The sequence below is a fragment of the Lynx rufus genome, unplaced genomic scaffold, assembly GCF_022079265.1.
Source record: "Lynx rufus isolate CCGP_SWC_20201006 ecotype Redwood Valley unplaced genomic scaffold, mLynRuf1.p SCAF_3, whole genome shotgun sequence".
Lineage (NCBI taxonomy): Eukaryota > Metazoa > Chordata > Mammalia > Carnivora > Felidae > Lynx > Lynx rufus.
This window is the reverse complement of record NW_025814845.1, coordinates 126443078-126470104: the sequence shown is the minus strand read 5'-3', so window position 1 is coordinate 126470104 and position 27027 is coordinate 126443078. Positions and strand designations below refer to the sequence as shown.

The 27027-nt window shown below is 38.0% G+C and overlaps 1 protein-coding gene across 1 annotated transcript in view; it reads right to left on the bottom strand.

The window, feature by feature from the left end:
- PRSS48 (serine protease 48) overlaps positions 1 to 18372 on the bottom strand; it is a 70040-nt gene extending 51668 nt beyond the window's left edge. The window contains 1 exon segment of the mRNA XM_047092288.1: positions 18330 to 18372. Within this exon segment, the coding sequence (XP_046948244.1) occupies positions 18330 to 18372 (43 nt within the window).
- Positions 18373 to 27027: the final 8655 nt, after the last annotated feature.

Sequence of the window (27027 nt, the reverse complement as noted above, 5' to 3'; positions counted from 1 at the left end):
TTTTGGATCTGGCCCTACACCAGTAGGAGTTGAGTTCAGTAGAAAAGTGCCATCTACATGTCAGGCGTGGTGCTGGCCGTGGAGATCCAAACCCAAGCTCTGTGTGAGGGACTTTGATTTTCCAGGGGAGTGGATGGTGATGGTAAGATAACACTGTGTGCCAATGGACCAGATATGAAGTCTGATTTTGTAAGAAACATTTCATCCTCAAAATAGTTTGGGAAATGTGTTAAAGTTAAACAAATTTTTTTAATTGCAAGATTTCTCAGAGCCTTTAAGATACTAATATGCTTTGTGACTACCAAGAGGTTATTATAACTTGGGAAACACTGAAAGAAATGCCTGTTATTAGGTCACTCTCTCAAGTTACCTTTCTTGTGGCATCTTAACTCAAGGTAAAATTTATGACTCCGTTAGAAAAACCCTTAGAAATGACCTAGTATCTTGAATATGGGTCTAATATTTTTAATTTGGTAGTTGAGAGAATAGAAATTTATATTTAACTAAAAGGTCTTTTTATCCCTTCTTGAATCACAAGTTTCACTTGCTGAAAAGGTGTGATATGATAACAAAGAGAGGTCTGAAAGTAATTATTAAGACAATCATGAGGGAGCCTGAGGTGGGAACAGCAAGGAGAGTTGATGCCACCCTGTTACTAAGCCTGATTCCATATCTGCTCACTCGTCACCTTGCTCCCAGGACCTGAGTGGCACTGAATAAAATGTCCATCTTCCTAAAGTTTCTACCAAATGCACCTTGGGATGAAAAGGGGCAGTGGCTCTGATTTTTCATCTCTGAAACTACTCACTTAAAAAGCCTGATTCAATAGTGAGTCAAACTCAATAATCATAATGATTCAGTTGGACCATTTTTAATGTTTACTTTTTTTTTTTTTTAATTTATTTAATGTTTATTTATTTTTGAGACAGGGAGAGACAGAGCATGAACGGGGGAGGGTCAGAGAGAGAGGGAGACACAGAATCGGAAACAGTCTCCAGGCTCTAAGCTGTCAGCCCAGAGCCCGACGCGGGGCTCGAACTCACGGACCTCGAGATCATGACCTGAGCCGAAGTCGGACGCTTAACCCACTGAGCCACCCAGGCGCCCCTGTTTACTTGTTTTTGAAAGAGAGAGCATGAGCAGGGGAGGGGCAGAGAGAGAGGGAGACACAGAATCAAGCAGGCTCCAGGCCCTGAGCTGTCAGCACAGAGCCCGACACAGGGCTCAAACCCATGAACTGTGAAATCATGACCTGAGCTAAAGTTGGACACTTAACCAACTGAGCCACCTCGGCATCCCTCAGTTGAACCATTAAAAAAAATAACTTGTAAAGTAGCAGTCTGTTGCTAAATAGATGATTCTCCTTCAAGTTGAAATGTGATTTCTTCTCCTATGTGTGGTTTGGTTTGGTGAGAGCTACATTGAGACCAGAGTAGACCAAATGTGGCTCATTATAGGGCAGAGGGGATTCTTAGATCACTACCATGTTTATAAAAAGTAAAAAAATGTATGGGAATATTTAGGTAGACACATTTTTTACCAGTAAAGATAGCCCAAAGAACAGGGCATCATTGGACATTATCATTATCAACAAACATTCACAGAGGGCTGACTGAAACAGAGTTTAAGAGATTAGAGTCCTTAAGGGGCACTAAGGAATCTACTCCTGAAATTATTGTTGCACTATATGCTAACTAATTTGGATGTAAATTTTAAAAAATAAAAAATAAAATTAAAAAAAAAGAGATTAGAGTCCTGTTAGGGTTGTCTGGCTGATACAGTCAGTAGAGCATGCTACTCTTGATGTTGGGGTCAAGAGTATCCACTGGGTGTAGGGCTTACTTAAAAAAAAAAAAAAAAAAGACAGTTTTATAGTCTTGCCTTCATCAGACATGCTGATTAGATAAGGGGATAGACCCATGCCTAAAACCTTAAATAATAAGACACACTATCGTGGTAAGTGTCAATTTAGATAGTATGAGAATTCACGTAGGATGTGGTAGGCAGAATAATGTTGCCCCTTCAAAGATGTCCATGTCTTAAACCCTGGAACCTGTGAGGTTGTTATATTGTGCGGCAAAGAGGAGTTAAGGTTGCTAATCAACTGACCTTGAGACGAACAGATAATTTTGGATGATCCTGGTGAGCCCAGTATAATCCTTCGTGTCCTTTAAAGTGGAAAATGGAGGCAGAAGAGGTCCGAGTGAGAGAGAGAGAGAGACTTAAAGATGCTGCATGGTTGGAGGAAGGGGCCACAACCCAAAGAATGCAGGTGATCTTAGGAAGTTAGAAAAGGCAAGGAAACAGATTCTCAGTTTGAGCCCTCAGAAGGAATGTGGCCCTACAAACACCTTGACTTTTAGCCTAATGAGACCTATTTTGACTTCTGGCCACTAGAACTACATATAAGATAGTAAATTTTTGTTGTTTTAAGCCACTAAGTTTGTGGTAATTTGTTACAGCAGCAATAGGAAACTAATACAAGGATGCTGAAAAGAAGTAGGAGTCAGGGACATTTTCATGAAGAAGGTGGTTTTTGAGCTAGGCATTAAAGATAGGAAGAATAGTAGTAAGAGAGTCATACAGTTTATCTTCCAGGTACTAAGTTCTTTATACCCTTTATACCCTTTAGCTCATTTATCCTCACAAAAGCCATCAGGATAACATTCTGCCCCATTGTGTAGATGAGAAAAACAATGTTTAGAGACTAACTTAATGTAGTCACTACAAGGCAGTAGCAGTCACTACCACTAGTAAATAGTTGCCCTTTTAACAACATGATGACAGTTGACATTTATTGAGTGCTTACTTTGCCCAGGCAGTGCTAAGGATGTCACTGTCATTATCTCATGTAATCCTCTTAGACTCTGTGCATGTAGTAATTCATAATTTTTCTGAGGCATGGATTTGTCTGGCCAGTAACATGGCTGAAATGGAGGAAAAGAGACTAGAACCAGAAAATCCAGTCAAGACACATCAGTCTGACAAGTGCTGATCAGAATGTAAAATATAGGTAAAGACAGTAGGCATGGGAAAGAGAAAGCAGATTCCACAGACAATCTGCTTCTTTGTTGAAACATAACTCCTTATTGAAAAAAACTTCCCTTCCATCTCTTAATTTCTCCTTCCCTGTGTGGTTAAGGTGCTACATTTTAATGAGTTTAGGCATTTTACAATGAAAATTAATGAAAGGTGTCAGTATTGACAGTGCTGTAGACCAAACTTTTCCACTTACCCACAAAAGCGTGGGTAGCAGTGACATAAACTTCTCTATAATATGCCTCATTTCTCTCCCACAGTGGTAACTCACCAAGATGGTCTTTAATTTCTTGGTGTAGTAGTAACTTTAAGTTCAACGACAGCAAATGTGTATTTATTGAAAATGTACCATTTAAAAGAACAATATACTATTTACTATGGGAGTCTCAAAAGTGACTGAAAATGAGTTTGGAAACATACCTGAACAAGGGTGGTGAAATGGAATCCAAAGGAGGAGATGAATAAGTATTACGGTCAGTAATTTTGTAGATTGAACCCTGGCTTCTTTTCAAGTAGACATATATTTGTAGTTTTCTTTGCCTAAATAAAAGAACTATGTAAAGACTTTAGTAAAGTGTCTGAAACTCTGATCTCATATATGTACAATTCCATCCATGGTCTATTTGAGTGGAACTACTTTCACAATCTTTTAAAGAGTCACCAAAGTAAGCTTCATGAACCATAAATATCTTCTAATGGATGGATCCATTGTTTTATTTATTCTAATAAATAAAGGGGTAATGATAGTATTGCTCCAAGAGTTCTTTTTCAGAATGTGTTGATCCTTTAGTTAATACTGATTGGCACACAGCATTTTTGTAGCTTTGATTGATTTAAAAAAATAATATAGCGATGTCTGGGGTGGCTCAGTCGGTTAAGTGTCCCAACTTTGGCTCAGGTCATGATTTCGTGGTTCATGAGTTTGAGCCCTGTGTCTGGCTCAGTGCTGACAGCTCAGAGCCTGGACCCTGCTTCGGATTCTGTGTCTCCCTCTTTCTCTGCCCCTCCCCTGCTTGTGCTCTCTCTCTCTCTCTCTCTCTCTCTCTCTCTCTCTCTCTCAAAAATAAATAAATGTTAGAAAATAATAATAACATACTATATACTCTCAAGCTGGAACTTGACAATAATACTTGGGAGTATGGTTCAGAATCCTTTCATAGATAATACTAATTTTAAAGATAATATTCATTTTAATACTCCAGTATGAGGTACAAGACAGATTGCATTATACCACTTCTTACTTATATTGTGAGCATGTCTGTGTGTATTCATTCATGTAGTTTGAGTCTTCCCAGTAATTTCAAAGAACGATTTAGGACTTTTCACTGCCAACTTGAGTTAGTAGTCTGAGTTCCCTACCCAATGGGGTTTGATTTTTCTATCCAGCTAAGTGATCAAAGCCAAATCCTCAAAGCCTGAGTGTCTTACCATGGATTCTAATAAGTTCTAAGTTAGCCATTCTTCATGGTTTTAATCAAAGCAAAAGATGACATTTGCATTTTTGTCATCTTCATTTCAAAGTGTTTGTCCTATTATTAGATTCAGAATCATCCTGGATGGGTTACACATCAGTAGACTCTGCCTACCCATTCCCCAAAAACTGTCCCTGCCAGAACAGGAGCCCATTTCTACGTAAGTGGAATATGACCTAAATATGTAAACTTTGAATCCATGTATGTCCATATTACTTAGAATCAGAAGTCATCATGGCAGGAAAATTTGGGTAATCTGGAGTTCTCATACTGAGTCGACGACCCATGATAGCTTCCTACCACTCCCCTGATCTCTGTCCCTTTGATGTGTCATGGGTTCCCGCATTGCCTCCTTTACATCTGCCAACAGCATTTACACACATACAGCCATCAGCACCCTTTGCACTAGTTCTGCCTCATTTTCTGCCTCTTTCTGTTTGCGGGGTATTCTTCCATTTCCTCAATTAGCTTTATTTACCAGGAGACATGGATGAGTAGGAATAGGGAACGCAAGCATGTTTTCTCTTTCTCCCTCCCCACCCTGTGTGTGTGTGTGTGTGTGTGTGTGTGAGTGACATATACCTACAAAACCAAGAGACTTTTACATAACAATCCCGCCATGCTGACTTTCACATTGAGAGTGTATTGGTGAACTTTAAGTGACCTAAATCCTCATGCTCTGCATGGTGGGCCCCTGGAGTGAGTGCATTACCCACAGCAAATGTGCAGCATTTGGCAACTAAATTTTAGAGCATTCTTATTTTTAATAACTCCTTTTTTTCATATAAATGGTAAGACTTTGGTCTCGTAAGTTATTTGTATGATTTCTAAGTATATAAAAGTTCAGGAATCCTTTGCAAGTATATTCTTTCCTAATTATTTAAAAATTAGAAACTCTGGAAAAAATCGGGGATGTATGCCAAAGAGTATTTGATCTGAAATAAATAAAATCCATATGCTTAAAGCACTATATATACTCAAGATGAAATTTCCATATTTGCTATGAATTTGTTTTCATTTTTCTTAAGGGAACTTTATCCGAATGTTTTGTTATTGTTGGCAAGATCCAGATCCTGAATCTCCCTCAGTGCTTTGTTTTGTTCAGTCTTGGATTTTGGACGAAAATAATAGCCGTTTATTAATTTGCCAAAAATTCAGCATCACCACTAATGTTATTTCTTGATGATTACACAATTGTCTTGGCTGTCATAAAAATTACTTTGCTTCAAAGTAAGTGTATACAAATTTGTATAGACACACAAATACACAATAGACACATACTACATATATGTATGTTCAAGCAAAAAGATAACTTATGTGGGCACCTGAGTGGCTCAGTAGGTTAAGCATCTGACTCTTGATTTCAGCTCAGGTTATGATCTCACGGTTTGTGATTTCGAACCCTGTGTCGGGCTCTGTGCTGATAGCTCAGGGCCTGCTTGGGATTCTCTCTCTCTCCTTCTCTCTCTGCCCCTCCCCTGCTCTCTCTCTCTCTCAAAATAAATAAACATTAAAAAAATGTTTTAATAAATAAAAGATGGCTATGATAAAATGTGAAATCCAATTATTAGCACACTTTGAGAAAAAATAAAAAGACAAAACATGTGTTTTAATTTGTTTTCCATTGTCAAGAGCTGGGGAATGGGGAATATTGTGAGTAATGGATAATTTACCCTTACCCTCAAACTCTGAAATATATGGGTTTAGGAGTAGCATGTTATAGTCACTGTGTATGTATATTTCCATAGGAATATAACACTGAGTGAATTTGGGAGGGAATGTTTAAAATGTCTTCCAAAAGATTATCAACTAGTTCAGTAGAGGTACTGTGGGGAGGCATTTGTATCTTCTTAGAGCACAAAGTATAAAATGACTGTAGACTTTACTGTTTTAACCAAGAACGAAGGAGAGCTATGAACCATTCACTTCCTGAGTGGACATGTTCCAGCTGTGCAGATTGGTCATAGCACATCTGCCAATCAGAACAGGCCCTGGAGGGAAGCCCTCGGGTGCCGAGTCTTGTTTACTTGCATTGTGACTCTGTTTCTCCCCTCCTGTGTTGTACCAGTAGGGAGTCTTGTAGGGGGGAATTTGCTATTACATGCCTAAATAAACTCTATGAAACTAGGATCACAGCCACATCAAATGGTATTACGGGCAGACTTTTAGCTCATCTTTAGCCACAGGTAAGAGTTGTTGCTTTTTTATATGAGGAAAGCTGATCTGCGTCCAGTTTATAGCTTTGCTTTGAGATATTTTACTTTTGTTAGCAGAACTAGCAGCCTATTACTGAAGAGGAACGATTGAAAACAATAATGATTAAATTGTGCGCTTTGTTGCTAGGACTTTAAATCTTTAGTGCTCAACAAATGAAAAACCATGGTATTTTTATTTGAGGGGGTGTAAAACTAAGGTAAATTAAAACGAAAGTTTTAAAAGCGGCAGTAACACTAGGTCACTGTGTAGAGAAACTGGAACCAGAAGCATATTAACGTTGTGCATTTTGGAGAGCATTATATCTAAACAAACATGTTTTATTGTGAATCTTCCTACTTGTTAGTCTTTCAGAAAACATACTTCTTGTGTACTAACACCTTGGTTTGAAAAAAATTTCGTTTTCATTATGAACCTATTCAGAAAGAATTGATACATATATTTAACTATGTGAATCCTATACGTTTTCCTCCATAATTCTCTCTAGAAGTTTTATAGTATGTTTTTATTATAAATCTTTATGCTGCTCCACGAGCATAGGGGGAAATAAAAGAGTTCCTGTCTAATCTTTGTTTTGCCATTAAATTCTATATTGTTAGTATTAATTCAGAAGATACTTTGGAAAACTATATTTTGATAACATTGCATGAGATTTTTAAAAAGTCATTGCATAGGGTTTTATTGTGGCTTATACATTGCTTTCTGTTGTTAGTTTTTCCTTAACACTGAGACCTTTTCCCTTTGTTTATTTTTAAACATGTACTGAAAAAAAAAATTGTTACTTGGAGTAAAAAAAAAAAAAAGACAACCTGTGGATTTTGTAGTTCTCTCTCTTGTATATAATAGTCTTCAGTGGATTAACAACATTTTACAGAGTCCCAAGAGACACTTTTGAAAACTTCAAGCAGCCATGCTCTTGTCAATTACCTTACAGCAAAGTGTCTCACCCTCAGGACTATTGACATTTTGGGTGAGATAATTCTTTGCTGTAGGGTGCATTGTAGGATGTTTAACCGCATCCTTGGTTTCTCTATCCACTAGATACCAGTAGCTCCCTCTTACTCAGTTGTGACAACCAAAAATGTCTCCAGGCATTGTCAAGTGTCCCGTGGGGGAGGAGGAGTGAAATTGCCCCTAGTTGAGAGTCACTGCCCTCTATAGCACATTAGACCTAATTATCAGTGAGACCTTGAAATCCAATTTCTGAACAGTTTTGGGCAATAGAGAGTTAAGAATGAGGCTGTATGGGTCTCAGTATGTTTGCAGATGTTGCTGTAGCTGACTGCTCATTTTTTTTCCCCTCCCCATCCTGTTGGAAGCTTTTGCCAACCATGATTCATGGAATGATTTTTTTGAGCTGAGTAATCTGTGGCTTTTCAGTTTCCTTACTTTCTTTCCTTAGCTAAATTTGTTTGGGTTTTAGCAAAGTGTTTAAAACAGCAAAGATCTTTGTTTTGGGTTTTTTTTTCTTTCACAGCAAAGATCTTTGGAAATGAAATAATACATGTAATGATATACTTTCCAAGTAGATGATTTTAACCAACCATAAAAATTTTACATGCCTGTCTTTGTATCCTTTGTACCTCTTCTGTAAGATCCTCTCAACTCTGATGAAGAGCCTTATACAGGGGAAGACACAGCAACCTTTGAACAGTGCTTTGTGAAATCTAATGGTGTAGCAGCTGGTATTTAAGAACTTTTTTTCCAGGGCTTCTGAAGAGCATTTTGACATGTAACTGTCTTCTTTCTTTACAGATTGCAACGAACGAAATAAACCAGAGCATCGTTCTTCAAGGTATGAGTTTATACTATTTAATAATTCTGTATAACACTTCTCATTTGGAAAATATTTGGAGGTAGTACAAGTATTCCTTATAGAGTTCTTGTATATTTGAATCTGTGGCATTCAGAGAAGCTTCACAAGGGAAACATTTCTTTTTATTCCCTGAACATATTCTTTATATTTCATGAACAAAAATTCTTTATGAAATTATTGATTATACCTGAAAGACATACTTAATTTTGAGTATTCCTATCAGTGACAGGTAAATCTTTATAAAAAAAAATTATTTTATCTCTATTTCCTTCCTTTGGTGGTTTTCTTTGACCGATATTTTTATAAGTGTGCATTTCTTTTTTCCTAATTATAAAACTAACATGGGCTCACTGTAGAAATATTAAAAAAATTTTTTTAAATACAAAGTATTAAAAAACAAAGCAAAACAAAACAGCTTGTCTTCCATTAGCTACAGATGGCTGGTTACTGCTAAAAAACTTGTGCAGTTCTTCTAGTTTTTGTCAGTATATATGTATTCCAGTTGAATTCTTTAAGTTCCTGTTACATAGTTTCAAAGGGCGGGAAGCCTGTTTCACTAAGCCCCTCACTCACACTGAGAGTGTATTTCAAACAAGACCTTCACCAGCACTGAAGAGTATTCTTAAAAATCCTTGTCAAACTTATAGGTAGAAAATTCTGTACCTTCTACTCCTACACCAGAATGACAGGCCTGTGTTCAATTTTTTTTTTCCCTTTAGCCTAGTTCTGTGAAGGATTATAATTTCTTTAATACCATTTTTACCTTATTCCACAGTACATCACTTTTTCTTTGCATTTTGTGTTGTGGGAACTGATAATATGGTAATAATGCGTTTACTGGGTTGACTGTTCTGATAAACCAAATACTGATGCTTTTTCAAGGTATCAAACCCAGAATGCACTGACCTCAAATGAATAAAAATACAAAATCTATGAAAACTCCATTAGTTGCTCTTCCATCTTTCAGAGATGGTCAGTCAGAACAGGTTAGTGAGACCTAATCTAGGAGGAAAATACAACAGAGTATTTGGAATATAAGGCTGATTTTTTTTTCCAGGTATAATTCACATATGTAAAAGTTCACTCTTCTTGGTGTATGATTCTAGGAGTGTTGACAAATACATACAGTTATATAACCACCACCACAATTGTAGAAAAGTCTGTAAGACTGGTTTTTTTTTTAATACTTAAAAAATCATAGAAAAAGGCAATGTAAGAGAGAAGACTTTGACAGCATGTTTAACTGTGAATGGCATGAAGTTGGAATGGTAAAAAAAAAACAAAAAACACTTCGTCTGATAAAATCAGGATCCGTAAGACTCTTGGCATACTGAACATTTGACTAAATCAAACCATGTAAGTTTTAATTGGAACAAATATAAATCCTTACACTTAGGTGTGAAAGACCAATGGAACATAAGGAGATAACGGGGTTATAACTATGTTTGGAAAAAAAGTCTTGAAGATTTAGTTCTTCATAAATTTGTCATAAGTCAATAATTTTATGTCATTGCCTACACCTCACTCAAAAATGTCAGCATTGATTTAATTGTACTGAAAGAATTATAATGTCCAATATAAGAAAAGTCATAGCTCTAGACCATAGTTTATGACACTATATCCAATTTTGGATCCACAAGGCCTTGAAAAAGTGAAGTATGCAGTGACTGTCTATATCGATATCACTTGAGGAACTTAAAATCAAAAACAGAGTCCCATACTCTACTCCAGAGATTCCTATTCAGTAAATATGGAATGAGTGGATCCTGGGAATCTGTCTAGTAAAGAAATCCGTCAGTGATTCTGATGTATAGGCAGGTTGGGTACCACCAGCATTGAAGAAAGCAGCTGAGTTGGGACAGGGAATATGAAAGAGAAGAGTAGGGTAGAAATCAAAGTTAAGTCACAAGAAGACTTGTGTAAGGAGTTTGGTGAATTTAGCCTAGGTGTGCAAGTTAGGGGAGGTATATGGGACAGAAGTAACTGACTTTGAGCACCTCTGAGCAACTGGCTGGTATGTAGAAGACACTAGCAGACTTGTTCCTCCTAAATGCCTGTCCCCACTACCAGGAACCAGGTATCCTTGGAGGAATGGCTGATACCAGGTCTGGGGAGGGAGAAGTACAGGTGAGCCTGGACTCATGGTGTGATGGGAAGAGGAAATGTTCAGCTAATGGGTCATGTCAAAAGGCCTTACAGGGTGCCTAGGGGTGGTTCAGTTTGTTAAGTAACTGATTCTTGATTTCAGCTCAGGTCATGATCTCGAGATTTGTTAGTTTGAGCCCCATGTCAGGCTCTGTGCTGACAGTGTGGAGCCTACTTGGGATTCTCTCTTTTCTTCTCTCTCTGCTCCTCCCCCATTCGTGTACTCTCCCTCCCTCCCTCTGTCTCTCTCTCTCTCTCTCAAAATAAATAAAGTTAAAAAGATGAGGAAAATGTATTTTTAAAAAAAGCATAGGAGGCGGTTTCAGGAGCCTCCCACTGGCCAAATCTGGGACAATTGGGGTATCAAAAAATTTTTAAATGATAATGGATTCTAACACATTGGATTTTTAAAAAACCATGCAGGAAAGATCATAGAATCAGAAAATCATCATTTTATAATTCTTAGTGTAATAGTTGATTCAGGCAAGGATTATCAGTGGCTCCTAAAAGTTGGGTAAAAAATAGTTGGAGGGACATACATTTACACTGCCTTAAAATTATTTTAAGCTTCCAGTTACAAAGGGGAAATGTACCTTTTCAAAGAATAGATCTAGGGATCTCATTCTTAATCAGGCAGTCAACTTATATCATTACTAGTGAGACATCCTGAGAGTATGTGCCTCCACATGGTGCATTAGCAATACACATAGATATCACTTACAGGCTAGTAATCCTGGTAAAACCAGATCATGTAATGAAAAATACTAAAAGGCTAAAAAAAAATATATAGATTAAAAAAGACTGAATTTTTCTTTAAATTGTAATTTTAAAATCCAGATTTTTATAAACACTTTGGGAATAATTAGAAAAATTTAAATATGAATTTTACTTTAGATAATATTTTATTAATAAAACTTAGGTATATAATAGGAATGCTGTTTTGTGGGAGAATGTCCTTATTCTTAATAGATGTACAAGAAAGTAATAGAGGTGGTGTAGTCTTATGTTTACAAAATAAATTTCAAGTGATTTATGAGAAGAAAGAAATGAACAAGAGGTAAAACAGTAAATATGGGAAAATAGTAATTGGTGAAAAGATGAAAGATATGTGGGGTTAATTGTACTGTTCCTTCAACTTTTTCAGTAGACTTGAAATTTGCAAATTAAAAAGTAGCAGTGGAGGGAACTGTTCTGTGTTCCATAGAGTCCCAGAGGGCAGAATGTGCCTCCATGGGTAGAAGTTGAGGGGGGTTATTTCTGCACAATGTGAGAAGGATTTCCTAACAGCTGGTCAAAGATGGAATGGGTCACTCTGTAAGGGAGCATTGTGAAAAGCTAGACGAACTAGTGCTGGGCATAAGAGAAAAGGTTCACACATTGCAGAATTATTATTCTAGGTGGTTCCAGTTTCTTGCTCATTCAGTAGCCAATAGGTATTTGTTGAGAGGCCCTAATCTGGGCTCAGGGTACCATAGAAAATAAGAAAAAGTCTGAGCACAGAGCACCCATTGTTTTGGATTTACACTCCCAATCTCAGGGATCTAGTCTTCCTAATTTCTGCTTCAGAAAATGCTTGTGGTACTCATCAGGATATTCGGAAAAGACTCAGATTCTCAAGGACTATGCTACTAGTCCTGGTAAGCTTAAGTATTTAGTACAGTGCCCGGTCCATGATAAGCACTTAATAAGTAAATGTTTGTTGAATAAATGACAGTTGTAGTTCAAAGAGAGAAGGGAAAATGCCACTATTTTTCCCTTGCAAATTGGGAAGAATCTGACTCTGGAAAGCTCACCCATAACTGTTATTGACTATGTTTGTTACAAGTACAATAAGAAGTAATAAGAAAGGAGAGATGTTTTTCCAGGAAAGGCCATTGTTTTCTGTCCAGAGGTCTGCTGAGACTGGCAGTGACCTGTTCTTTTCCTGCCATTGTCAGACGAGCAGGACTACCCCACCAGGCCTGCAGTGTCGGGCAGAATACCTGCTGCATCAATAGAGCAGAAAGGGGGGCTCCTGGGTGGCTCAGTCGGTTGAGCGTCCGACTTCGGCTCAGGTCATGATCTCATGGTCCGAGAGTTCGAGCCCCGCGTCGGGCTCTGTGCTGACAGCTCAGAGCCTGGAGCCTGCTTCGGATTCTTGTCTCCCTCTCTCTCTGACCCTCCCCCATTCATGCTCTGTCTCTCTCTCTCTCAAAAATAAATAAACATTAAAAAAAAATTAAAAAAAAATACAGCAGAAAGTAGAGAATATAAACAAAAGTCACTTCATTTTGGTATGTTTGTTGGTTCTCCTCAGGCCACTCATTCAGTAGCAAGAATGATGGGCTGAACGCCAGCAAGGATGAGATGTGTTTCTTTTGTTTGTATTTTTATAAGGCCAAACACTCCTATAGCTTTCCCAGTGAGAAGTGAATAAATCTGGATGTCTGCCTTTCATTTCAGTGCTGAAGGAAGGAAAGCATTACTCTTATCAAGTTAAAAGAAGAGGCCAACACTAAGACCTCAAGCTAAAAATACTGCTTAAGCATCTCTAAGTGGCTTGCTGGATGCTTTTTGATGAGTTTTTGATGTTGGTGTTTAAAAATTTTGCTTATTGCTGATTGAGCTTTGTTGAAGTCAGAAATATTTGGCTCCTTCTTATCTTTTCCTTATTAGTTTAAATACACCATTTACCAAATTGATATCCCATGGAATATTCTTATGTAGGATATTAAGCAGTTTACGAGAAATAAATACTCATGCACAAAAAAGTCCGTGAAAAGGTGAGTTAAAACAAAATTAGACAGGGGCTCCTGGGTGGCTCAATTGGTTAAGTGTCTGACTTTGGCTCAGGTCATGATCTTGCGGTTTGTGGGTTTGAGCCCTGGGTCAGGTTCTGTATGGACAGCTCGGAGCCTGGAGCCTGCTTCGGATTCTGTGTCTCGCTCTCTCTCTGCCTCTCTCCTGCTCATGCTCTGTCTCTCCCTGTCAAAAAAAAAAAATAATAAAACATTTTAAAAAATTTTTTAAAAAGCAAACAAAAGAAAACAAAACAAAATTAGACTTTTTTTTTTTTTTTTTTTTTGCTGTGATTCTAGTAAGAGTCTTTGAAATGCTAAAGTACATTATAGAACTCCCAAGTGAAAGATTTACTATGCAGGACTTTAAAATTTTGTTTGAATTTGTAACTTCCTTTCCCAGACACAACTATTAATAACATATAGGAAAATGTGCTATGAAATGACAGTTTGGGAAACTAATTGAGAGAGAAGTAGGAGCTAAAGATAATAAAGAAAGTTAAGCCCCTGTGGCAAGCAGTGTCAGGAATGGAAAGTTACGAGCTCTTTTTACTACCATACCAGCTCTGAATAATAGATCCCAATGACTTATGGGGGCTGAAATCAGCTACTTTGTCTTAAATGTTTTACCTACTACAAGGAAATAATTTACAGCAGCAAAACAAAACAAAACAAAAAACCCACAAGAAGGCATTGAAATGAGAACCCTAAATCTACTACTCAAGCATTATCATTTGAATCTGTCTTCCAAACACCTTCTTAAAACCACCTTTAAGAAGTTACAATCCCCTTTGACATCTATTTGTAAAATTCAGTGAAATTTCAGAAAAATCACACAAAAAATGTTTGAACTCAACAAAATGAAATTTTAAGGAATAGGAAGAAATACCAAGGCATTTTTGAAGTTCCTAAGAGGGAGGTGGACTCCTGCAAGTAATTAAGACAGTGTTTTGTCAACAAACAGAAGGACAGGTCAAGGGAACAAAATAGAGTCCACAACAGACATAGATGGATACACATAGTTCTGTGTCTTATGCTGTAATAGGGGCGGTATTCAGATTAAAGGGGGAAATGGACATGTCAGCAAATGATGCAGGAAAAATTGATTATCCATATTTTTAAAAATTCAGATGGAATTTGTTTTATATAAGGTAGAATCTAAATACATAAAAGTCCAAAAATGAAACTAAAACATTTTGAAGAAATAAATGAGACTATCTTTATGACTTTGGGGTAAGGAATGTGTTCTTAAACAAGGCTTAACAAGTACAGACCACAAAGAAGAGGATTAGTAAATTTATGTGAAAATTTAAACCTTAAGTACATAGGGGTGCCTGGGTGGCTCAGACAGTTAAGCATCTGGCTCTTGATTTTTGCTCAAGTCATGATCTAATGGTTTGTGAGATCAAGCCTCGTGTCAGGTGTGGAGCCTGCTTGGGATTCTTTCTCCCTCTCTCTTTCCCCCTCTCCCCACTTGCACACACGTACCACTCTCTTTCTCTCCCTCAAGATAAATAAATACACATTAAAAAAAAAACCTTATGTGTATGAAGACCTCAAAAGCATGTGAAAAGCATGGGTATGCAATGCACACAGGCAGCAAAGGTCAGTGTCTATAAATAAATGTGTCCATAAATAAGAAACTACATATCAGAATGAAAAAAGACAGGGAATGGGGCGCCTGGGTGGCGCAGTCGGTTGGGCGTCCGACTTCAGCCAGGTCACGATCTCGCGGTCCGTGAGTTCGAGCCCCGCGTCAGGCTCTGGGCTGATGGCTCAGAGCCTGGAGCCTGTTTCCGATTCTGTGTCTCCCTCTCTCTCTGACCCTCCCCCGTTCATGCTCTGTCTCTCTCTGTCCCCAAAATAAATAAACGTTGAAAAAAAAATTAAAAAATAAAAAATAAAAAAATAAAAAAAAGAAAAAAGACAGGGAACTATGGCTAGGGAACTCACAAAAGATGAAAGCTAAGTAGCCAACTAATATTTGAAAACCTTATTTATCTTGCTACTATTAAGATATACCAGTGACATGATAACGTGATACTATTTCACTTCTTTCAAGTAGGCACAGAAATCTCAAAAGTTGATGATAACAAGAATGTATGAAAAAATTTGGTGTATCCTATTTAGAGAGCAACTGAGCAATATCTGATGAAGCTGAAAATGCCCATAGCCTACAACCCAGCAGGTATTATATGCCCTCAGGAAATTGTTTCACATGTGCCAGAGAGGAACCACATACAAGAATGTTGGGAGTAGCACTGTTTGGATTAAGGGAATTTACTATATATAGCAGCGTAGGTTAATCTCAGAAACATAATTTGGGCTGATAAAAGGCAAGTTGTAGAAAGATAGGTAAAGAATGATACTATTTGTATGAAGTGGAGGTCCGCAAATGGGCCAAATCTGGCCTGCCACCTGTTTTTATAGGAACTCATTCATGCTCGTTTGTTTGCATATTCTCTATGGCTGATTTTGCATTTAAACAGCAGAGTTGACTACTTACAACGAAAACCATATGGCCTTCAAACCCAGTGTGGTCTCTGCGCTGATAGCAGAGAGCCCAGTGTAGGGCTCGATCTTACAAACCATGAAATCATGAGCTGAAGTTGGGATGCTCAGCTGACTGAGCCACCCAGGCGCCCCTTGCTTTGCAGATTTCTATTTCATTTTCTCACTTAAGAGTTATACAAGTAGCGACACCTGGGTGCCTCAGTCGGTTAAGCATCTGACTTTGGCTCAGGTCATGATCTCATGGTTTGTGGGTTTGAGTCCTGTGTCGGGCTCTGTGCTGACCGCTCAGAGCCTGGAGCCTGCTTCCGATTCCGTGTCTCCCTCTCTCTCTGTTCCTCCCCTACTCGTGCTCTCTCACTCTCTTTCTCTCTCTCTCTCTCTCTCTCTCTCTCTCTCAAAAATAAACATTAAAAAAAAAGTTATACAAGTAATACATGAAAACATTTTTTAGTAGTACAGAAACATGGTGTCTGCCTTTATTCCATAGGCAACTATTTTTAACAGTATAGTGGTTCAGTGTCTATCCTAGTCTACTTTCTATGCATATATATAGTGTATATTCAAGTTATATTTACAATAGCAGGGATGAGTGTGTGTAGTATATATGTATATATGTGTGTGTATATATATGTTTGTATATATTTATGCAAACTTGCCCTTTTCATTTAGATTTTAGAAAGTTTGACCATGTCACTTTCTCCTTCATTATTTTTTTAAACTGCTACATAGAATTTTCTCATGTAATTATTATTTACTTAACTAGCCCTTTATTAATAGCATTTGGGTTGTTTATCAATAGCAGCAGAAATGCTGCTGCAGTAAACATCTTTATGTTTGTATCGTGTGCATACATATGTGAGAAAGCCTCTGTTGTTTCTTTTAAGTTAGATTTTTTTCCCCAAGGTTCTATTGAACTCTTACTCTCATTCATAATTATCTTAAGTTTTGAAATGTTATATACCTTACATTTGTACTCTCTTCCCTACTCTCAGGTCGCTTCATGATAGTTTTGTGTCACTGCAGGTTCAGTAGGGTCCATTTCAACCCCCCTCCACATAGTATAGCCTGAAATGTCACCCTGCACAGGGAGACATTCAAACTCAACATGCAGTATATTTGTAGCACATTGGTCAGTACACTCAGATTTAATAATTGATGATGTTAAAATTCAGCAACCACTTTGTTATTAAGAATTTGAAAGAGTCTTGGTTTTCTGCATTGGTATCCTGTTGTTGGTCTTACAGAGATGTTAAGGATTTTATTTGACACTTTAGCATCATCACGTTATGACTTAAATAGATTAGCTAAAAGCAAAAGATTTAACTTGTTTTTGATCTTCTCTTTTCTAAATACGTTTGTTAAAATGTGCTCTGCTGGGCTTAGTTTAACTGCTGTAATTCTGTAGCATCTCCCTGCCCATATGTTTTGATTCCTGTACGTCTATAAACTATAGCTTGTGTGTAATTACTTTCTCGCATTATGTTTTCTAAGCTATAAGAGAAACATTACTTTTGCTGTAGCATCTGTAATGCTATAAAAGAGGTAAAAAATTAAAGTGTATGCAGGTTTTGGGGGGGAAAATCCTTTTGCACTGGGAGATGTGAAAGGATTATTAACATTTCATGTCATTCTACAGACAATGTATATTTATTATGTTGTTTTATTGTGGTTTTAAGAAATGTGACGTTAGCATCCCCCCCAACCCCCGCTGTGTGATGAGAATGAAAATGAAGCATTTATATGGTTTATCGGTTGGGTAATTGAAAAGTTTTATCAGCTGGCCTACCACTGCCATAGTACTTGGTGTGGGGGCTTCTCTGAGGTTTTTTCAAATTAAACTATCAGCTGGCAGTTAACTTTGGAAAAGCTGCTGGTCCTGTATTTATTACTTTTTCTCAGAATGGGCATGCATGGCCACCCATTTCTTAGCAGTCCAAGGAGCATATGAAGTGCCTGGCCGGCCCTTAAATTTTTTCATCCTAATTCTTTCCTCTCTTTCCCTTGGCTCAGTTATATTTTATATTAGTTCTTTATTTTTCTGCAGTATAATTTAGAAGCAGTTATTTATATAGTTCTACAGAACCTATAATAAATATCCTGTAGTGGAATGAACTTTGTATACATCTTTGTGGATCTCAGTCTGTTCCTAGGTTATGGTTTTACCTCAGCTAATAAATATCTGCATACAGCTGGACTTCTTTGTTTTCTTTAAATGTTGTCTCTTAGTGGCACAACATATATCACATTCTTCAAGAGCACTGATTAGGACTATAAGCCACACAATTATTCTAATTCCTGGAAGAATCTTAGCGTGCCCAAAATTGCTAAACAACTACTTAGTAGCCCACTTACCTCCTGTGTCATTAATAGTAAACTGCCGTTCATCAAAATTCATTCTTATCCTTATACATAAAACCCTTCTCAAAACCAGAAATCATGCCTGGTCCCAAAAATACAATTTCAAGGTTGAAGGCTTAGGCCCTTTTGGTTGTTTGCTCCTCCAGATAATAAGTCAAATTTTTGTCACTTCTGATCTTGTTCCAGTTGTAGAGGAGCTCTGCAGAGATGCAGAGTGAGCTTGCCCACGCTTATGCCACACTTCTAAATGCAGCAAAATAAGGCAAGCATGCCCAAGGACTCATGTGTGTGTCCCTCTCCTTTTGGAAAGGAGGTTTGAGAAGCAGTACCCTTTGGAAATTAAGGAGATAAAAGAATAAAAGGAGAGTGTTTGTTGTCTAATTGTCTGAATGCTTCAGAGTAACATTGTGTCTAAAATACAAACATCCCCTCAATTGTAAACTGGTTTCCTGTAGATAATACTGTCTCTGGTACACTGCCTTGTTCCAGGCAGTCAGTTCAGGGATGCTACCTCGGGATGACAAGCAGGACTTAAAGTTTATCCCCATCTATTGCCCAGTAGTTTCTCTTTGGTTACAGATTCTCTTTTTTTTTTTTTTTTTTTCCTCCAGGTTTATTTATTTTGACAGAAAAGAGCGTGCACTCATGAGAGCATAGGTGAGGGCCACAGAGAGAATCCCAAGCACACCCTGTGCTGCTGTTGTCAGCACACAGCCCAACATGGGGCTCAGTCCCACAAATTGTGAGATCACAACCTGAGCTGAAACCAAGTGTTGGACACTTAACCATCTGAGCCACCCAGGTGCCCCTGGTTACAGACTCTTAAGTTCCAAGTAGAAAAAATCTTTATCAGCTCAACTCCATTCTTCAGAATTTTTCCATATGGTTAATTCCTATCTTTAACTCCATTGCTTTTTATTTTTTATTTTTTATTTTTTTTAATTTTTTTTTTCAACGTTTGTTTTTATTTTTGGGACAGAGAGAGACAGAGCATGAACGGGGGAGGAGCAGAGAGAGAGGGAGACACAGAATCGGAAACAGGCTCCAGGCTCTGAGCCATCAGCCCAGAGCCTGACGCGGGGCTCGAACTCCCGGACTGCGAGATCGTGACCTGGCTGAAGTCGGACGCTTAACCGACTGCGCCACCCAGGCGCCCCACTTTTTTTTTTTTTTTAAATGAAGTTACATTTATTTATTCTGATTATAAAGTGGAATATGTTCTTGGGCACCTGGGTGGCTTGGTCAGTTAAGCATCTGACTTCAGCTCAGGTTATTATCTCACAGTTCATGAGTTTGAGCCCTGCTTTTGACTCTCTGCTGTCAGCATAGATCCTGCTTCGGATTCTCTATTTCCCTCTCTCTCTGCCCCTCCACCACTTGTATGCTCTCTCTCTCTTTCTCAAAAATAAATATTAAAAAAAAATTTAATAAAATTAAAAAACAAAGCAAAATATGTTCATGATAGAAAACTTGGGGAAAGGGACCCCTGGGTGGCTCAGTCGGTTAAGCGTCCAACTTCGGGTCAGGTCATGATCTCGCGGTTTGTGAGTTTGAGCCCATTGTTGGGCTCTGTGCTGACAGCTCAGAGCCTGGAGCCTGCTTCAGATTCTGTGTCTCCCTCTCTCTGCCCCTCCCCTGCTCATGGTCTGTCTGTCTCTCTCAATAATAAATAAGCGTTTAAAAAAAAATTAAAAAAAAAGAAAATTTGGGGAAAAATAAGCATATAAAAGAAAAAAATCATCCATAATTCCATCTCTTTATAATTAATCACTATCACATTTTGGTATATCTTTTTAAACAGATACTATAATTTTAACATAGGGGCTTATGAATATACTGTTGAAAATTATTTTTAACATTATAACATGAACATTTTCCCCTTTCACTAAGCTTATAAATTACGATTAAAACTTGGACTACAAAGTAATGTATTTTTATTATAGAAAGTTTATCTTGGGGCGCCTGGGTGGCTCAGTCAAACGGCCGACTTTGGCTCAAGTCATGATCTCGTGGTCCGTGAGTTCGAGCCCCGCGTCGGGCTCTGTGCTGACAGTTCAGAGCCTGGAGCCTGTTTCAGATTCTGTGTCTCCCTCTCTCTGACCCTCCCCCGTTCATGCTCTGTCTCTCTCTGTCTTAAAAATAAATAAACGTTAAAAAAAATAAAAAATAATAAATTAGGAATTTTATTAAAAAAAAAGAAAGTTTATCTTAAGAAAGAAAAAAATTAAAATTACTCATAGTCCAACCACTGAATTATAACTTAGTATACTGGTGGTTCAGTCTTTTTTCTGTGCATATGTGTTTTTTTTTTAATATATAATTGGGATAATACTGTACATAGTGTTTTCCACAATACAGTAGTTTATAAAATTTTTCCTAGGATATGATTTTTAGTGATATTCCATCAGATAGACATATCCTATTCAGACATTTCATTTATTTCTAATTTTTTTACTATTATTAACAGTGTTGTGATAAGATTACTAAACCTGCATTTTTATGGACCATCAGTGATTAACCCCTCTCTTGTGATAAATTTTTAGCAGTGGAGTTAGTAGATCAAAAATAAATGGATCAAAAAAAACATTTTAAGATTTTTATATATACTAATGAATTGCCTCAGTAATAGGTTGCATTCTCACCAGTGTTGAAGATCTTCTCTTGCCATGCATTGTTGTGATGAATCAGAAAAAAAAAATAACGAATAAGAATTTTGTTTCTTTCAATTTAACTCATTTTTATGTTAGGATACCCAGATTTGTTAGCCATGACCCATTTTTTTTTTTTTTTTTTTTTGGTAAGCTTTATTTTAGGCCCAAAACAATGCTTTCCAAAGGAGTGTCGTACAAATTCACAGCCTCTGAAGATCCTCTTACCCAGAGGCTTTCAGAGACCCATCCAAGGGTATTCAGGACTCAGATTACCTGGATTTGAGGCATCAACATCAGCGTGTGTCCCTTGAGCCTGTATTTGAAATTGGGACTGTCTGGGCTCAAGTTTGGGGAACTCTTTAGGGTAATTCAAAATGAATTTTTAAAAATACTTTTTTTTAGCTGTTTAGGCTCTGCTCACTCATGCTGGCAGAATCATTCAGAAAGACTGTGGAATAGAAGATAATGTGTTTGGGTTCAAACATCAGTCCTGCCTGAATTGGAATCCAGCTTCCCCATCTAGTAGCTGGGTTCCCTTGGGCAGTTTCTTATTTTCCTGTACATTAGTTTCCTCATCTATTCATGAGCCTAATAATAATAATACCTGTTTTCTAGGGTTATTATAATGATTATTTGGTTGCTATATCAGTTAGCATTCAATCAAAGAAACAGAACCAATAGGAGATGTATATTAAGAGATTTGTTGCAGATAATTGACTTGTGTGATTGTGGAGGCTGGCTAGGCAAGTCAGAAATCCATAGAGTAGATCACCCTGAAGGGCAGGCTGGAACTTGAGGTACATAGACTGAAGTTGCTATCCTCAGGCAGGAGTTTTTCTTCAGAGAAGCCTTAGTTTTGCTCTTAAGGTGTCTCAACTGAATCAGGCCCACTCAGATTATCTAGGGTAATTTCCCATACTTAAAGTTACCTGATGATGAGCTTTAACCACATTGTACACAATACCTACACAGCAGCATGTAAATTAGTGTTCAAATAGCTGGGGACTGTATAGCCTAGTCTAGCTGACACATAAAACTGGCCATCACAGTTGGTTTGGACCTCAGTTAAGCAGAAGAAGCCCACTTGGATATGAGGTTCATTGTGTTTTCTGCTTTTCAAGTTCAGCACTCTTCAAGTGTATAGCATAACCCAGAAGTTCTTTCTGATCTGTTTGACATGTTTGGTCTGTTTTGTCGTAAGTAACTGTGCAGTTGCATTATTCATGATCCTAAAGGATTCTTTCTCCTAGAGCCAGGGTGCCTGGTCATGGCAGGATTCTACACAGGAACGTAAACTGACATCTGATCTGTCTGGTATCTGCTCTTAACACAGTAGGGTGATAATGCAGTACTACTGAGTCTTCTGTGGTTGCAGTGCAGGGTGCCCTTGCCCGCCTCTCTGAGAACTGCCTCCCAGATCAAGGATAGACACCTGTGACCATGTTTCCACATGGCCTTGCTCCATTTGGCCATAGCTGATAGACTTCTAACCTATATGCTGTGATAATCAAGTTGTTTCTCTTGAAATTTTAAACCAGAGACAGAGGTGAGAGACAGGATTTCTGGACCTTGAAAATAACTTAGATTTGGGCTTGGTGGGACATACGTACTGATGAATACTGGAATGTATGGTGATGTGTCCAACTCTACCAGGAGATTTGAAGAGTGAAGCAGAGGTGGTGTGGTCTCGAGAGAAAGTAAAGGCAAAATGAGAGCTTGTGCAAGAAGCTACCTTGTTTCCAGTGTTGTGTGAAGTCCAGCTCTACTTCCTATTTGTGGGAATTCCCAAGGTAACCTTATGTCCTCATAGTTAAAACCCCTTATTTGAGTTTAAAGGAGTTCAGTTGCTTTTAACCTCACAAGATAACATGATACCATTAGTAAAAAAATGAGGGTGGCTCAATTGGTTAAGCATCTGATTCTCGGTTTTGGCTCAGGTCATGATCTCACGGTTCGTGAATTCAAGCCCCGCATTGGGCTCTGTGCTGACAGTGTGAAGCCAGCTTGGGATTCTCTCTCTCCCATCTCTTTCTCTGCCCCTGCCCTGCTTGCTTTGTCTTTGAAATTAAATACATAAACTTTTAAAAATTTAGAAAAAAATCTTAACAATATTGTAACTTAGAAGGTAAAATTACAGGGGGGCCTGGGAGCTCAGTTGGTTAAGTATCTGACTCTTGATTTCAGCTTAGGTCATGATCTCACGGTATGTAAGCTTGAGCCCTGCATCACATGGTCAGTGTGGAGCCCACTTGGGATTCTCTCTCTCTTTCTCCCTCTCTCTCTCTGCCCCTTCCTCACTCGCACTCTCTTAAAATAAATAAACTTAAAAAAAAAAAAGAAAGAAATGAAAACTACATAGTTAACATACATTGGCTTTGGGACTATAGCCTTGATTCTAGGATTTATTTCCACATAGGTTAGGGTACCATGAATATATTTAAAAAACAGAGCAGAGTAGAACTTTAGAGTATGTATAAACCAAATCCCATATAATATATTATGTGAAGAGGGAAATGTATTGCTAGTCTTATGAACACTGACACCAGATCTGTGCCTTAGTGAATAGAAGCCTCTATTGTTTTTGTCTTGTTCCACCCGCAAAAGGAAGAACAAAAACAAAAAATTCTTTACTATGGGATCTCCTAAAACAACACAAAATACATCCAGGCCCATGAATTTCCAAAAATTTATTTGCATATACTCCTTGATATATTATATATTAATAAATCCCAGGAGTGATGAAAGTCTTAAATCATTTTCTAATACTTTTGAATTCAAGACACCTTTCCCCTTCCCCCACTATTGCTTCTGATTTAATCTTCCAGCCATGGGATATTCAATGAAAAAAGGCAGGTTTTCAAGGGTCCTTGGTAACTAATTCACAATTCTTACGTAAGTGTTTTTGTGTGTTTTATTTCAACATGTGCCTGTAGGTGACCTTTGTGTGAGACAGTGAAGCATAGTAGCTAAGAACTCAGGCTCTGGAGCCAGACTGTCCGAATTCAAATCAAATCTTGGCTTCATCATTCACAAGTTGTGAGACCTTGGTCATTTAAATGACATAAACCTTTTTTCCATCTGTAAATTTGTGATATAATAGTACCTTCTTTTAGCCTTGGATATGTGGATCAAGTGAGTTGAAAGATGTGAGGTATTAGAACAGTGCTCATTCAGGTTGGCTGTTGTTACTATCAGAGTGGATCTGTTATCAAGTCCAGCTCATCTTACTACAGTTGGATTAAGTGATTGGTTTTTATTAAGTAGAATTTGAATTGGGATCTTGGAGTTTTTTGTTTGATATTTAAGAAATTTTAGGGTAGTGAGTAAAATAGAGATCATTCAACCCAATAATATAGATGTGGAAACTGGCATCAAGTGATGTGATTATGCTCACAAGTGAGTAGTGGCAGGGCTGAGACCCAACGTGCCTCAGACCTCCAAACTCTTCACACAGTTCACTCACTGTGTCTGACCCCTATCAAATGGATCCTTGGTCCTGAGCCCTTCATTCTTCACAAATTTACTTGTAGCCTCAATGTAACAGATGCTTTCTGTACAAGGGTAGGTCACCTCTTCCCTCTTCTCTTTGGCCCTCTACTCACATAAAGAGACTTGATCTCAGTGTTTTGTTTTGTTTTATGCTATTCATTAAAAAAAATTTTTTGGGGGGCGCCTGGGTGGCGCAGTCGGTTGAGCGTCCGACTTCAGCCAGGTCACGATCTCGCGGTCCGTGAGTTCGAGCCCCGCGTCGGGCTCTGGGCTGATGGCTCGGAGCCTGGAGCCTGTTTCCGATTCTGTGTCTCCCTCTCTCTCTGTCCCTCCCCCGTTCATGCTCTGTCTCTCTCTGTCCCAAAAATAAATAAAAAACGTTGAAAAAAAAATTAAAAAAAAATTTTTTTAAATGTTTGTTTGTTTTTGAGAGAGACAGAGCACAAGCAGGGGAGAGGCAAAAAAAGAGGAAAACACAGAATCTGAAGCAGGATCTAGGCTTTAGCTGTCAGCACAGAGACTGACAAGGGGCTTGAACCCACAAACCATGAGACCATGACCTGACCTGAAATCAGACGCTCAACCAACTGAGCCACCCAGGCGCCCCTTATTTTATTTTATTGAGAGACAGAGAGAGAGAGAGAGAGAGAGAGAGAGAGAGAGAGAGAGAGAGAATCTTAAGCAGGATCCATGCTCAGTGTGGAGCCCGATGCAGAACTTGATCCCTCAACCCTTAGTTCATGACCTGGCCCTAAATCAAGAGTTGGATGCTCAACCTATTGAGCCACCCCGTGCCCCCTTGATCTCAGTATTTAAATAAAATACTACCCTTTATGATTTTTAAATAGTAATTGCTGAGAATATAGCCTTCAGATCTCCCATAGATTTGTTCTGCTTAAGCCTGAGGGGAAACCACAACTTGGATTTCTGTTAGGTCTGATGTTGGAAGAATTGTGACTTAAATAACATCTCCATGAAATACTGATGAATGCAAATTTGATGCTAAACAGATTTTTGGGGTTTCTGTACAATGACATACTTGAAAGTGGGATTCACTTATATTCAACAAATAGTTGTGTGTGATAAGCACTTTACTAGGCACTGAAGTAGTTTATGCTAAATCAAAGGAATTGGAACTGTGTAAAATAAATCTACAGAAATTTCACCCCATCCTAATTTACTTTAAACTCAATTAAGGATAGCAGTCTTCATGTCTCCTGAATTTTTCTTCCTTTTACTAGTAAATTCTGTTTTTTGTAAAACACCACCCCAAATATTCTGCCTTTATATGGAGATCTAGTCAAAGTGGTCAGCTCCGTGAATAGGCCTGCTTGACCTTACCTCAGTTTGGACATGACTTCACCTTGAGAAGAAATATTTGGGTTTTGACAGTGTTTTTATTGTTCTGGGGAACAATGCTGTCACTCAGTGTTTATAGTTCAATGTTCCACCAATTCCTGTGGGGGATCTTTTCTAGTACCTTCTATAATCTGTTACAAATAAAACATGGAAAAGTAGAGTTTACATGACCAGAATGTTTAAAAACACATACATAATTGTGACAAACGTAACATATTGATTTAAGATGTGAACAATAGGGGTATAAGGAAACTCAACATTTCCATAAATCTAAAACTATTACAAGATTTTACAATTTAAAAAAGACCCTCTTGCAAAAAACAAAATTACCATGACAAAGTAAGTTGCAGCAATTCAATATTTGCAAAGCGACCAGCTTTCCTTTTGCTTCATCAGATAGTATAAGATAAAATAATCAAGCCTGAATTACTTCAGTAAGAGAAAGGTCATTGTTCCTATAGAAAGTCTCAACTTGAAAACAAACTCTTATGAAATGTTAGAATTAAAAGGGAGTATAGTACAATCTTTCTGTTAAACTTCTAAATTGGGACCAAAGTTACTATTTGAAACACTTTGATATCACAGAGATAAAATGAACAAACTGAAGATTCCTTCCTAATTACTTTAGCATAATTCTTGCCGGGGCACAGATCATCTAGTATTATAGTTTATAGTGATATGTTTCCAAGTCCAGGTCCCCACCTGGAAGTGGTTGTTCATCTTCGTGTCTCCAGGTTTGATACAGAACAGATGATGAATCAATATTTCCTGATTTGAGAGGAGAACTAGAAACATCTACAAATCTGATGAACTCTGAAATGTATTCCTTTTTTTTTTTTTTTTGAAATCCTTTTTGAGGCTACTTGTGAGCTAGAGAAAACTTTACTGATTTGTATTTGTGTGTTGGTTATCTTCACACACTTGTCTTCTCAGGCTGCTGAAATCATCTGGTAGACCTGTTACCCCACTTGCCAGGATTGTTCCACATCAGCTGACTTGTTCCACATTGCTGGTGGTGATGATGGGGGAACAGTTGCTGCTATTGTTGACTGTCCTTTCATGGGAATTCCACCCAGTGTTTCTTAGACTCTTGGTGTCAGGGTTGTGGCTTGTGGGAATGAGAATGAATTTGGAGTAGAGATTGGAATCATGTCTTAGATTCTAACCCTACCACCAAAAGCTACATTTCTCTC